Raw genomic sequence first — 13337 nt, forward strand, 5'->3', positions numbered from 1 at the left:
GCTTCTAACCAGAGAAGTCTGGGGCAAAGTTAGGGGGTATGGTAAAGTGACATCTGGAAGTGGTTCACTTTTTTTTGAAACATGTATATCAAGGCATGAGTCTGTCGCCTCTTCAGTGAAGGCTATAAAAATCCTATCGGCTTTTCCATGTAATATTTGAACAGATGGGACCTTGAGCTCTACTTTTACTGATGTCTTCTCAAACGAGACCACGCCCGTTCTGGAGCGTGTTGATTTCATCATTTAGAGACGCGCACACCTACACGCACTCACACACATAAAAACTCTTTTATTGCAAATGAGGTTACCTGACGGGCACATCCGCTCAATCAGGGTTGGTCAGGGCGCACCAATGGAAAAATTCTTGAGCCACAAATCAGTTAATTCCATCCCTGTGTGACTCAAGCCAGTTTACACAGTGGGTGAGAAAATTCATTTGTGATCCAACAGGAGGGTGGGGGGGTTAGTATGGGTTTGAGATTTTAATCTCGGCTCTGGTCTTCTTTGGTACTGTATATTTTGTAAGCTTTCCCTGGGCATTTTGGCTACATTTCAGATCTCAAAAGACAATCCAGTCAGGGTCAATCCAGACTTTATGTCCACAGGTGTGCATATGATTTTCTCTCTCTCTCTCTCTCTCTCTCTCTCTCTCTCTCTCTCTCTCTCTCTCTCTCTCTCTCTCTCTCTCTCTCTCTCTCTCTCTCTCTCTCTCTCTCTCTCTCTCTCTCTCTCTCTCTCTCTCTCTTCTCTCTTCTCTCTCTCTCTCTCTCTCTCTCTCTCTCTCTCTCTCTCTCTCTCTCTCTCTCTCTCTCTCTCTCTCTCTCTCTCTCTCTCTCTCTCTCTCTCTCTCTCTCTCTCTCTCTCTCTCTCTCTCTCTCTCTCTCTCTCTTGCTCTCTCTCTCTCTCTCTCTCTCTCTCTCTCTCTCTATCTCTCTCTCTCTCTCTCTCTCTCGCTCTCTCTCTCTTTCTTTCTCTCTCTCTCTACATGTATGTCTCTCTCTCTCTCTCTCTCTCTCTCTCTCTCTCTCTCTCTCTCTCTCTCTCTCTCTCTCTCTCTCTCTCTCTCTTCTCTGTCTCTCAGTCTTTCTGTCTCTCTCCATCTCTGTCTCTCTCTTTCTCTCTCTCTCTCTGTCTCTCGCTCGCTCACTCACTCACTCTCTCTTTCTCTCTCTCTCTCTATGTATATATCACAATTCTGAATAGAGGTAAACATTTCATGATTTGATTCTGGGATTACATTGCCTAATACGATTACAAGCAAGACTCCATTGGGACCTTTAATCCTTCATTTTGAGAATTTACTGCCTGATACAAGAAGAGACCACACAAGAGTAGATGGGGTGGTATTCAAGAACCAAATAGACTATTGCTTCTACTCGACCGCAATGTGGGGGCGTAATGGACTCTGAGTACCCACCTTGACCTCGCGCTGCTACTCACATACCATGCCTTTTTGGACTGGCATGTACAAATGTACACACACAGGCGGATTCTGGCTTATTATTTCTGTAACACACTTGTGGGCCTCTCGGGCCTTCCATCCAACAATAAAAGAAAATTGCAGTGGATGTTGGATGCTTTCCAAATTCATGTTTTCCCAGAGGCAGTCATGTAAATGGCATTTAGAGTGGCGATAAAAAGTCAACACACCCCGGTCTTTATGGCAAGATTTTGTGATATAATAAATTGAGACCAAAAGTATGTTTTTTTTCCCCAAAAAGCATTGCCATCGTTATTGTGACCTGCAATTTGTACAATTAAATTGAATTGAAAACAACAAGTACTTGTACAAGAATAAATGAATAAACAACTGATAAAATGTGGTTGCGCAAGTGTGCACACATTTTTTTATAACTGGGATGTGTTTGTGTTTTTATTCTCCCAAACACATTTAATAACACTTTTGAAGTGTCTCCAATTCACCCTAGATTAAGATCAGATGCTCTCCTTTGCGTTTTCTTTGTGCTGTAGCAGACCTGAAGTGTTAGTGCTACCCCTACGCGTTATTTCAAACTGTCCTTAAATCCCTCCGTGGGGGGAAGTGGTTTCATCCAAGTTTTATTTGGCATTTTATTGTCTAAAAAAGCTCCTCATCAGACTGAAATCAATTTTTAAAAACAGTAGTTAGCTGTGGGTGAAATGCCAAGAAATATCCGTCAATGTAGTGGATTTTCATCGCTTCTTTATTGGACTCTGTGCCACAGATGGCTCAATGTCTTTGAGTTGTAATCCGCAACCGTGACCTTCATCAGCCACATTTCAGTAACAGGGACCAACTCTTCCAATATTTTCCAATGGGAAAACTGTACTTGTACCCAATCCCCTGCCGAATAAACACTGGATGAGTGATTATGTGGTCTGAGCAAACAGCATTGCCGGTGAGGGGTAATTTTAGTAATGTATTTGTCATCAAGTTTATGTGGCTGTATTTAGTGAAACGTGTGTGTGTGTGTGTGTGTGTGTGTGTGTGTGTGTGTGTGTGTGTGTGTGTGTGTGTGTGTGTGTGTGTGTGTGTGTGTGTGTGTGTGTGTGTGTGTGTGTGTGTGTGTGTGTGTGTGTGTGTGTGTGTGTGTGTGCATGCGTGCGTGCGTGCGTGCGTGCGTGCGTGCGTGCGTGCGTGTGTGTGTGTGTGTGTGTGTGTGCGTGCGTGCGTGTGCCCTTCAGGTGTGTGTCGCTACCCCTTGGGAATGTCTGGAGGACAGATTCAGGACGATGACATCTCCGCCTCTAGCCAGTGGTCCGAATCCACCGCTGCTCGATATGGCAGGTCGGTTGTTTCAAAAATACACTACCCTGGGTATTGAGCACACCCGTTTAACATGAAAGTCCTTCACTTATCCATCCATCCATTTTCCGATCCACTTTTAACCCCACAAGGGTCGTGGGGGTGCCAATAGGTTTTGTTCATCTTTAGAGCCGTAATGGCTGTTGCTCATTCTGGTGTTCATATCCTCCATTAGCATGGCTGCACACCTCTGTGTGCATGCGTGAGTGTGTGTGTATGCTACAACGCTCGTGATCGGGTTGATCGCGGGAGGTTGGTCACTTCAAATGTCGGTCTTTGATCAAAAATGTTTGGGTGCCCATGTTTTTAATGTTTTTAATGTAACCTTCCTCCAAAAGGTCAAGATTGTTATCAGGGTCCTGCAAAGCTTGTTGTTAAACTGATATATAGGCACACACTGTACATATTTTTTGCATGACTATACATTTCAAGCAACACATTTTTGAGATGAAAAAAAAAGAGGATAATGCAAATGTTGCAATTTTTGCAGTTTCTGAGCTGTTATGAGCTTATACCAGCTGACTTTGGACACTAGGCGGGGACACCCTGAATTTAGTCAACATAATTATTACATTTAACACTGACATGGGCCTCCTAGGTTGAACTTCGAAGAGGGCGATGGTGCCTGGTGTCCAGAGATCACAGTGGAACCGGATCACCTTAAGGAGTTCTTGCAGATTGACTTGCGCTCACTCCACTTCATCACACTGGTGGGCACCCAAGGCCGCCATGCTGGAGGCATCGGGAACGAGTTCGCCCAGATGTACAAGATCAAATACAGCCGCGATGGCAGTCGCTGGATCTCGTGGAGAAACCGGCAGGGCAAGCAGGTGAGATTTAAAGCACAGGTTTCAAATCTCGGCCCGGGAGCCTTCATTTTTCTTGTTCAAAACAACTGCAATTATTTTTGGTGTTTTTTTTTCTCTCCATTGTAAATTTTAAACAGATGCTCAAGGACCAAGTGTGTCGAAACAGCCAAAGAGTCTGCCTGTAATTCATTTTGTTATTGTTAGAAGAATTAAGGGTCCGATTAATAACATAGTAGGTTATCGGATTTTTATTCTGCGAAATATTGGACTCGGCATTGGCCTTCCCGTCATTAAAAATGACAGCATTTGAGTTAGCCCACTTTAGTTATACGTGATTTAATGAGCCAGCAACAAAAAAACTTGAACCCCCTGATTCAATGCGCCACGGGAATGACATCTGTGCCTTTGTCATACAAAGGTGATTGAGGGGAACAGGAACGCCTACGACATCGTGCTCAAGGACCTCGAGCCACCCGTCATCGCTCGATTCGTACGCTTCATGCCTGTCACAGACCACTCCATGAATGTCTGCATGAGAGTAGAGCTCTACGGCTGCGAATGGCTAGGTATGAGCAAACAATTGAAACCGTGAGCATCACGTCTTCCAGAAAGCAAATAATTAAGTATCGAACCCCCTTCAACTTTCTCACTGCATAATAAACAATAAGTGTCCCTAATCATGTGTCCGCCAGGAAATTGATGATCATCTCTGATTGACAGATGGTTTGGTGTCATACAACGCTCCGCTGGGCCAGCAGATGAACATCCCCGAGCACGTCGTCTACCTCAATGACTCTGTCTACGATGGAGCCATCATCTCCAGGTTCGTGTGTGTGTGTGTGTGGGGGGGGGGGGGGTTGTGCGCGTGTGTGTGTGTGTGTGGGGGGGGGGGGTCCTATTATTGGCCATAGCTTGAAACTTTTCCGAATCTTCCCTTTGTTGTTATTATTGTCACCCGATTGCCATGGTCTCCAGAAAGCGACAGTGGAGAGAGTGGTCCAGGTAGCAAAACCAATCCTGGGAACGACTGAGTCAGGCTGTGAAGGAATGACAGACACTATTAGTGTTTGGATTATGGCATTGTGAATGAATAATGTCTTCCATGACATCGTTGAGTTGAATTACAAATTCCTGCGTCAATGCTGCCGTCTAGTGGTGGTAACAATAATTTGTTTTAAAATAGGTCAAAGCAACCTCGTTTCGAATAAATGACGTTTAATTTCTGGAATGACCGTGTTATATTCATAAGTATAAGTTTATAACGCAACAAATACTTGATTTTTGTTATGGTTTACTACTGGTGAAAGCCTAAAACAGTGTAGACAGATTTGTGAAAAGTCTCGATCCCATATTGATTGAAACAAAAAAGGGGCTACACAGAAGTCGATATAATTGCTTCACACAAAGTAGATAACTTTAAACTGCTCAGGTTCTATTAACAAGTTAGGAATGAGCAGACAGAAACATGAAAGGAATAAAAAGTGATCCTGACGAATAGTAAAGTTCAAAGTACAGTACAATGAAAAGACTAATAAAGGTAAGGCACGTTGAATAAGCACAGATATTAGCAATAAAGTTCAAACAAACAGTTTCAAATAAGTGTGAATAGAAAAAGGAAGATGAGCAGGAAAATAGAAAAACTCATTAGGATAAACAAAAAACAAACTAAACACAGAATTTAGCCACAACAAAGAAACGATCCGGCGTCGTGCTTGGGTGGCCGCATGACTCATAACTTGGAACTGATCGCCAACTGCTCGATGCGTGTCTCTTGTGTAACTTCTGCCTGTGCCACTTAAGGGGAAATAATGTAAAAACAGTGAGAGCCACCTGGGAGAATAAAGCAGTTAAAAACACAAATGAAGTCTACAAAGCGCATGCCATTGAGAATACACTACAATTGAGTAGTTTAGTTTATTGATACCCTGGGTTGTATTTTCCAGCTCCCTGCATACTTATTCAATTCCTTCTGTCCTGTTTCTGTCCCAGTATGACAGAGGGCTTAGGCCAGTTGACGGATGGCGTGTGCGGACTGGACGATTTCACAGAGAGCCACGTGTACAACGTGTGGCCTGGCTACGACTACGTCGGTTGGAGCAATCAGAGTTTCCCTGGCGGATACGTGGAGATCATGTTTGAGTTTGACCGCATCCGAAATTTCACCACAATGATGGTGAGACATTGCTACATTATTATTATTTTTTTGCTCCTTCTTCTTTTCCTTTCGGCTTTTCCCTTCAGGGGTCGCCGCAGCGAGTCAGTGTCCTCCATCTTCAGAGGTTTGATTGGCATGTTTATTTTGACCAAGCTTTTACGTCGGATGCTCTTCCTGACGCAACCCTCTGTATTTATCCGGGCTTGGGACCGGCACAATAAGACACTGGCTTGTGTCCCCTTGTTGCCAGAGGAACTTTATGTAGCAACTTTATGTAGCAACTTTATGTACATTTGATGATAATGCTCCTGCAGGTCTCAAAATACAAAAAGTAGTCACTCTGCGCTATCTTGTGGCATCTTCGTGCCAAGTTGAAATAAATAGGACATGTTTTTATTTGATAGATAGACAGACAGACAGACAGATCGAAACATGGACGGATAGACAGATAGACATACACTTTTGATAACTTCTCATATCAATGATAACAAGATATTGTAATAATGTTTTTTTTGTTTTTTGTTGTTTTGCAGGTTCACTGCAACAACATGTTCACCCATAACGTCAAGGCCTTCCAGCACGTGGTCTGCTACTTCCGCTCAGAGTCAGACTGGGAGGCCACGCCGCTTGCCTTTAGCCCCCCGGTGGATGACGAGGACCCCAGCGCGCACTTTGTCCCCGTTCCATTGGCCAATCATATGGCCAGTGCCATCAAGTGCCAGTTCTACTTTGCAGACATCTGGCTGTTGTTTAGCGAGATCACCTTTCAGTCAGGTACAATGTACAGTATATCTTAAATCTATCATTTCCATGAGGAGTGGACCTTCTAAATTGGCCCAAAAATTATTCCCTACTTAATATAGATAATTTTGTCTTGTTTCAAACAAATCTCAAACTATGAATCCACATACATCAGCATGAGATAGAGAACTGCTAAACCAAGTTGAATTATGTTGCAAAGCAAAATAGCAGCACCAAAACAGTCTCTTTAATTGACCTAATGTGTGAATTATTTTTCAGACACTGCCATGTATAATACAACGCTGACACCTCCCAAAACAGGTCTTCCACCCATCATCCAGCCCGGTCAGTAATTATTTTTTGTTGGTAACTTATTTCAGATCATTTTTGACTTTTTGGACATCATACCTGTAGTGTTTCCTGTGCATGTTTGTGTTCATATGAGATCCATTAAAAAGTTTCACGAACCCTGTTGTTGGCAACCACTGCTGTATTCATAGTGGAGGTCCAAAGCCTGGATTTTTATTTTTTTTAACCCTGTCACTTAACACAACTGTTCATGGTCTTTTCACCAAAACAAACAACAGAAAGGTGCAAGTTTCACAATTGTCGCACAATTTGTTTATATCACCAGGAAAGATTTCAGTGGGCAATAGGGAAAAATTAGCAGATTCCGTTTCTCCCGATGCTGTACTTTATGCACCATCTTGTTTCCCTCCCCAGAGGATGACCCAACTCATAAAGTGGACGACAGCACGACACGCATCCTGATCGGCTGTCTGGTGGCCATCATTTTCATCCTGGTGGCCATCATCGTCATCATCCTATGGCGGCAGGTGTGGCAGAAGATGTTGCAGAAGGTACGTGGCATGCGGAATAAATTTCAAATGGTGCGATATATTACAATTATGAGTCGTTTCTTTTCTTATTAGTCGCACATGGTGTCCATAAACGCTACAAATGCAGTTTCCATACATACTAAGCATTCTCAACCTTTTTGGGTCAAGGATGTGCTATTTTTTTAAAGGACAACCTACATCACTTTTTTGTTTCCTAACTGACATCAAAAAAACGTTTTATAGCATCTAAAATACCCAAAACACGCAGGCTGATATTTTTGTCAAATGCAAAACACCAATAAAAATGACTTAATAAAGTGTGCTGAAACTGCAAAAAAATTTAAACCGGAAGTGGCCGGTTTCAGAAGGTCCCGCCCCCTTGTTCGTGGTGTCACGCCAAGACATCTTGCCTTGCTCGAGAATCAAAACAATGGCTTCAAATTCGGAGAATATGCTTTCTTGTTACTCATCCAGTTATGATTATGATTCAAATAGTTCTGAAGAGGAAACATAAATGTTTGCAATCGATTAAAGAAGTTATTCCCTGTCATTTTGAGGTATCTGGGGGGGGTGTAGCACCGAAAAGAGGCAGATGGTGACAAAGCTCCGTGGAAACGGGCTGATTAAGTTCTTACAATTTTTGTCAGCGAATATCAAATAGATGCTCGGTGGCAACACACAAGGATTCACCATCGCGTTATTTATGTTTTTCCTTCTAATTTCGCCATCAACACGGATCAACACGAAGTTTTCAGACCAAACAAAGTACCGCAAAATGCATTGAGGTGATGCAAGGTATGTCCTTTCTCGGTCAGGGGCCTTCAGTGACGTGACGTGAGGACTCGTCACCAACTCAAAAACAAGACTTCCGGAATATTCAGCGCAAGTCTTAAAACGTAAAATATAGCTAGCTATATATGCAGTGGAATCTTTGTAAAATACGCTCAGTAGAAGTCATTTGAAGCGATTTTACACATTATGGACACAACTTGTCCGGAGGCGTCGGTTGTCCTTTAAATGACAGCAATAAATATTCAAAATTTGTCATAATTTTTAGAAGAGTAGTATGCGGAGAGCTATTTTTCTTTGTGTTTGGCGTCAAAATCTTGAACCTACCTGAGGGAAATGTTACCTTCTGTTGATTCCCACAAGACACTGCCCGCTAACTCACGATAAATAAGACTCAGTCAATTTCGTCAACACAGAGCGAGACCTTCGCCTACACTCACAACCAGTCGAGTGGCGCCACCAGTGAACAAGAATCCAGCTCCACCTACGAGCGCATCTTCCCGCTTGGGCCAGACTACCAGGAGCCCTCACGGCTTATATCCAAGCTACCCGAGTTCGCACAGAATTCCGAAGAACCCGGTACATTAAAACACACCTGTACATCAAATAGAAACATCCTACGGGATTTGCTCAAGACTGCATCGAGATTTTCGATCCACTTTATATGACGTTCATCATCGTTGTGCTCAAGCTTCCAGCAGCACGGTGATCCAAGATGGCGTCCCTCACTATGCTGAGGCGGACATTGTCGCCTTACAGGGAGTGACCGGCAGCAACATGTACGCCATCCCTGCGCTCGCCATGGATTTGCTTTCCGGGAAGGACATGGCGGTCGAGGAGTTCCCGAGGAAGCTGCTCACATTCAAGGAGAAGCTGGGAGAGGGGCAATTCGGAGAGGTCACTACTTGTCGCCAGAATTCCAATGAAAAAAAACATGTCAAATGATGAAATAGCTGATCTTTGTTCTTTCCCTAATTGTAGGTGCACCTGTGCGAGGCAGAGAGAATGCAAGAGTTTATGAATAAAGAGTTTTTATTTGACATGCCAGAAGAGGCGACGGTTTTAGTAGCGGTGAAGATGCTGCGGTCAGATGCAAGCAAAAATGCTAGGTATGGAATTGAAATGACTATTTTATCAGAATTGGTCAAATTTAACCATCCTCAAATGTTTTCGTTATTACTGCGACCAAAGCTCCATTGAATATAAAACTCTTGCTTTGGCACCATCTTGTGGCACATTGCAGTCAAAGTACAATGTTGAAATGAGGGGAGGTGCTATATGTAGACAGGCCGTAGCTTTGTCTAATCTGAATGTTCACACTCTTAACTTCCCTGTCCGTCTTTCTGCGTCTTCCTTAGGAACGACTTCTTGAAAGAGATCAAGATCATGTCTCGCCTAAAGGACCCCAACATCGTTCGCCTTTTGGCCGTGTGCATCTACAGCGACCCCTTGTGCATGATTACAGAATACATGGAGAACGGTGACCTCAACCAGTTTTTGTCCCGCCATGAGCCAGAGGGACAGCTGGCGCTACTCAGCAATGCAACCACAGTCAGGTAAACGCAGAGATAGTAAAATTACTCGCAATCTGTACTTGGATAGTCGAATAGACAGCTGTCTACTTGTGTGAGTTAAAAAAAAATACAAACATATAATTAAAGGACAACCGACACCATTTTTTTGTTTCCTAACTGACATCAGAAAAACGTTTTATAGCTTCTAAAATACCCAAAACACGCAGGCTGACATTTTTAGTCAAAACACCAATAAAAATGACAAAGTGTCCCAAAACTGCCACAAAATGAGCTCGGAACTGGGGAGATTCAGAATGTCCCGCCCCCTTGTTCGTGTCGTCACGCCAGGATACTCCTTCACAAACTGCCTTGCTCCAGAATCAAAACAAGGGCTTCAGAGAGTTCAGATTCTGAGAAGATACTTTCTTTTTACTCACTCAAGCATAAATGTTTGCAATCAATTAAAGAAGTCCTTCCATATCAATTCAAGCCGCCTGGACTTTGATGTAGTGCCCAGAAAAGGCACAAGATGGCGCACAAGCTCCGTTGGAAATGGGCTGATTTGTCCGCTGGGAATTTGTGTAAACTTACAACTTCTTTATGTGTATTACCGCAATTGGCTGCGACACACAATGATTCACCATTGCGTTATTTATGTAGTTTTCCTTCTAATTTACCGATCAACACTGTGTTTTCAGACGAAAAAAGTACCCAAAATGCATTGTGTGTCACTTTCTGGATCAGGGGCGTTCCAGACGTGACGTCATGTCAGGCATCGTCATCAACTTAAAAACAAGACTTCATGAATATTCAGCGCAAGTCTTAAAACGTAAAATATAGCTATATGTGGTGGAATCTTTAAAAAACACGCTCAGTAGAAGTCACTTGAAGTGATTTTACAAATTATGGAGGCAACTTGTCCGGAGGTGTCGGTTGTCCTTTAAGATATAATAAAGATTTTACTTTAGTCTGACAGTTTAACAGGCTGTGTCTGTTCACCTCAGATTAACCCCAGATTCTCTGTGCTTCCATTGTGTGCCTTGTGTTCGGCCAACTAAGCACACAACAGCATAAAACTTTTAAATATGATAACTTCTAATCTGTCTATTTTTTATCATTATTCAAAAATAATAAGGAAAAAAAACATGAAAATACCAGGACCACAAATGCCAAGCTATCGATGGATGGGGATTTACAGGAAGTAAAAGGCAAAAACATGTTCTCACCGTCAAGTATTTACAATCTATTTTGATAATTTAGCACACATTATACTCACCATTTTTCCCCTCCAACCTTTCATCCTTCTACTTTCTTCTCCCCAGTTTCGGTAACCTGTGCTACATGGCTGCCCAGATAGCATCGGGCATGAAGTACCTCTCCTCGCTCAACTTTGTGCACCGCGACCTAGCCACGCGCAACTGTCTGGTTGGCAAGAACTTCACCATCAAAATTGCCGACTTTGGCATGAGCAGGAACCTGTACAGTAGCGACTACTACCGCATCCAAGGCCGAGCGGTACTTCCCATTCGCTGGATGTCCTGGGAGAGCATTCTACTGGTGAGGGAGGAACAATACAATTTGTGGTATAAAAACAATAAAAACATATCTGTCCGCACACAGGGGAAGTTCACCACAGCGAGCGACATGTGGGCCTTTGCGGTCACCCTGTGGGAGATATTGAACTTCTGCAAGGAGCAGCCTTATTCGCAGCTCACTGACGAGCAAGTAATTGAGAACACGGGAGAGTTCTTCAGAGATCAGAAAAGACAGGTGAGCACCGTTGATTGTATTCTTCCTTTGCTTCGTTTCACTCCGTCTACAGCAATTTGTATATCCAAGAGCTAGCTTTGTGAATACTGGGTTCAATGTATGGGTCGGGACTCGTTTATCAGATGCTAATTCTGGTAGCAAATGCTAATCTATGCTTACACGCCATTTTACGTTTAGCCTTTGAATGTGAAAGCACTTTGTCCGCTCAGGATTTTTCCAAAGCTAAGCTACAAAGCTATTGTCTCATGAATTTGGCATTTTATTCCGTAAAATAGCTTCTCGGTTACATTACATGAAGGTTTGGAGAAGCTCAAAACTGCTCATTTTAACTCATTCGCCGCCATTTCCGAATGTAAAATATGACGTGGAGCGCCATCCCGGAATTTGTTCGGGTTGTGGTTTTTCTTGCGAGGGTGCCGATAAAGTGCTGGCCAGATTTCTGGCATTGGTTTTTCCCTTCCACGAGGGGGCAGCATTTCCCTTTTTCCATGTTAGCACTTTGTTACAGCTTCAGCTGTTGTAAAAGTTCTATATAAACCAATATCTATGTAATGCATTGTATTTTGGACAGCCACTCTCATTTCAAGCTCATTTAACTCCAGACCCGTATCATTTAGGAATTAACTCCTTTTTCTGATGAAAGAAGAGAGTCTAAGGTTTCTTATGCTGCATTGAATGTTTATGTAGTCCTAAAACGCAATATTCTGTGCGTCCTGCAATTTGAGTGAAAATGACAAAAACCCTGGCACTGAAGTGGACACATTTTTGCACATCGCCTGGCAGCGAATGAGTTAAAAATAGGCAGATAACTACTGAGTTACTTTTCTGTTTGATTCACACTTTTTTCACAATCAATAATCCCTCAATTAATGTCACCCCTGTGTCAAATTTTCTCCCAGATCTACCTACCACAGCCTGTACTGTGCCCAGATTCGCTTTACAAGGTCATGTTGGACTGCTGGAGAAGGAATGCCAAAGAAAGGCCGTCCTTTCAGGAAATACACAGAGTCCTTCTGGAAATACATCCATAGGTCTACCGCAACGTTTGAGGCGAATAATGACCGTGCGTGTCTGACACGATCCAGGCGTAAGCTACTTGCGGGTGTCACTCCGTGTTAGCGTTTGGACAACACTGTGCGGCGAACGTACTGGACATGCTACAAACCAACCATTTACACTCATCCACATATTCCCAGAATAAAACACAATACAATGTATGGTTGTGCTACATCTGTTTAACTGTAGCAAGTGACATTCTGCACTTTTCATGTTGTACCTTGAAATAGGAAGTTTGATTTTAAGGTGACTTAGGAATTATTTTTGTGTGTGTTATTGTTCGAAAGACTGTTTGAATGTAGCAGGGGGTGGGATTATGAGGCAATTGCAGAAGATTTTAAGTGTTTCATCTCAAGTCTCATCATGGAACAGAAAGGAAACGTCACGTCTTTCTTTCTTACTTTGCTGTGTAAGTGAAGGTGTTTTTTATGTTTAAACTACCAGTCTTTTGTACTCATATTTATATTTGATAGTTCCTGTGTGATTGATGTATTTCTGTATGAATACGCGCCTGTCTATCATATTGGGAGTACTTTCTTGGATGAATGATCCAAGCACAAGTGTTTAGATGAACAATGCAATATGTGTCAGGAAGCAGAGCTGAATAGGGGCTGAAAAGTGTTTACCGGTGCTGATGTGCATGTGTGTCAAATGTTAGGATTTTGAATAGGGTTAAGTTGGTGTATACAACATTGTAATGTCCTTATACTGTATGTGTTAACAAAAGTACATTTGATTTATAAAATAAAACGTGGAATTCGATCCTGAATTAACTTTTGCTTCACTATACTTATCTTCAAATGGCCTCACCTTACCTTTCGGAGCTTTTCTGTTTCTAGCACCGTTCTGGCGTCTTAGGTCTGTGAATCAGACACTATG

The 13337-nt window shown here is 42.7% G+C and overlaps 1 protein-coding gene across 2 annotated transcripts in view; it reads left to right on the forward strand.

The window, feature by feature from the left end:
• Nucleotides 1-13220, forward strand: part of LOC148895554 (discoidin domain-containing receptor 2-like) — a 24047-nt gene extending 10827 nt beyond the window's left edge. Inside the window, exons 3-17 of one of the 2 annotated variants that reach the window (XM_089001812.1) lie at nucleotides 2665-2767; nucleotides 3384-3615; nucleotides 4013-4160; nucleotides 4315-4417; nucleotides 5584-5767; nucleotides 6283-6523; nucleotides 6770-6835; nucleotides 7214-7350; nucleotides 8535-8697; nucleotides 8810-9015; nucleotides 9100-9227; nucleotides 9477-9674; nucleotides 10955-11189; nucleotides 11253-11402; nucleotides 12302-13220. In XM_089001812.1, coding sequence (XP_088857938.1) covers nucleotides 2665-2767; nucleotides 3384-3615; nucleotides 4013-4160; nucleotides 4315-4417; nucleotides 5584-5767; nucleotides 6283-6523; nucleotides 6770-6835; nucleotides 7214-7350; nucleotides 8535-8697; nucleotides 8810-9015; nucleotides 9100-9227; nucleotides 9477-9674; nucleotides 10955-11189; nucleotides 11253-11402; nucleotides 12302-12433 — 2426 coding nt within the window. In that variant the 3' untranslated portion in view covers nucleotides 12434-13220. The remainder of the gene's footprint in view (nucleotides 1-2664; nucleotides 2768-3383; nucleotides 3616-4012; nucleotides 4161-4314; nucleotides 4418-5583; nucleotides 5768-6282; nucleotides 6524-6769; nucleotides 6836-7213; nucleotides 7351-8534; nucleotides 8698-8809; nucleotides 9016-9099; nucleotides 9228-9476; nucleotides 9675-10954; nucleotides 11190-11252; nucleotides 11403-12301) is intronic. The other variant, XM_089001813.1, reaches the window with a different exon arrangement.
• The last annotated feature ends 117 nt before the right edge of the window (nucleotides 13221-13337 follow it).

This window comes from Hippocampus bargibanti, linkage group LG07 (assembly GCF_051943395.1).
Source record: "Hippocampus bargibanti isolate YZ-2025 linkage group LG07, ASM5194339v1, whole genome shotgun sequence".
Taxonomy (NCBI): domain Eukaryota; kingdom Metazoa; phylum Chordata; class Actinopteri; order Syngnathiformes; family Syngnathidae; genus Hippocampus; species Hippocampus bargibanti.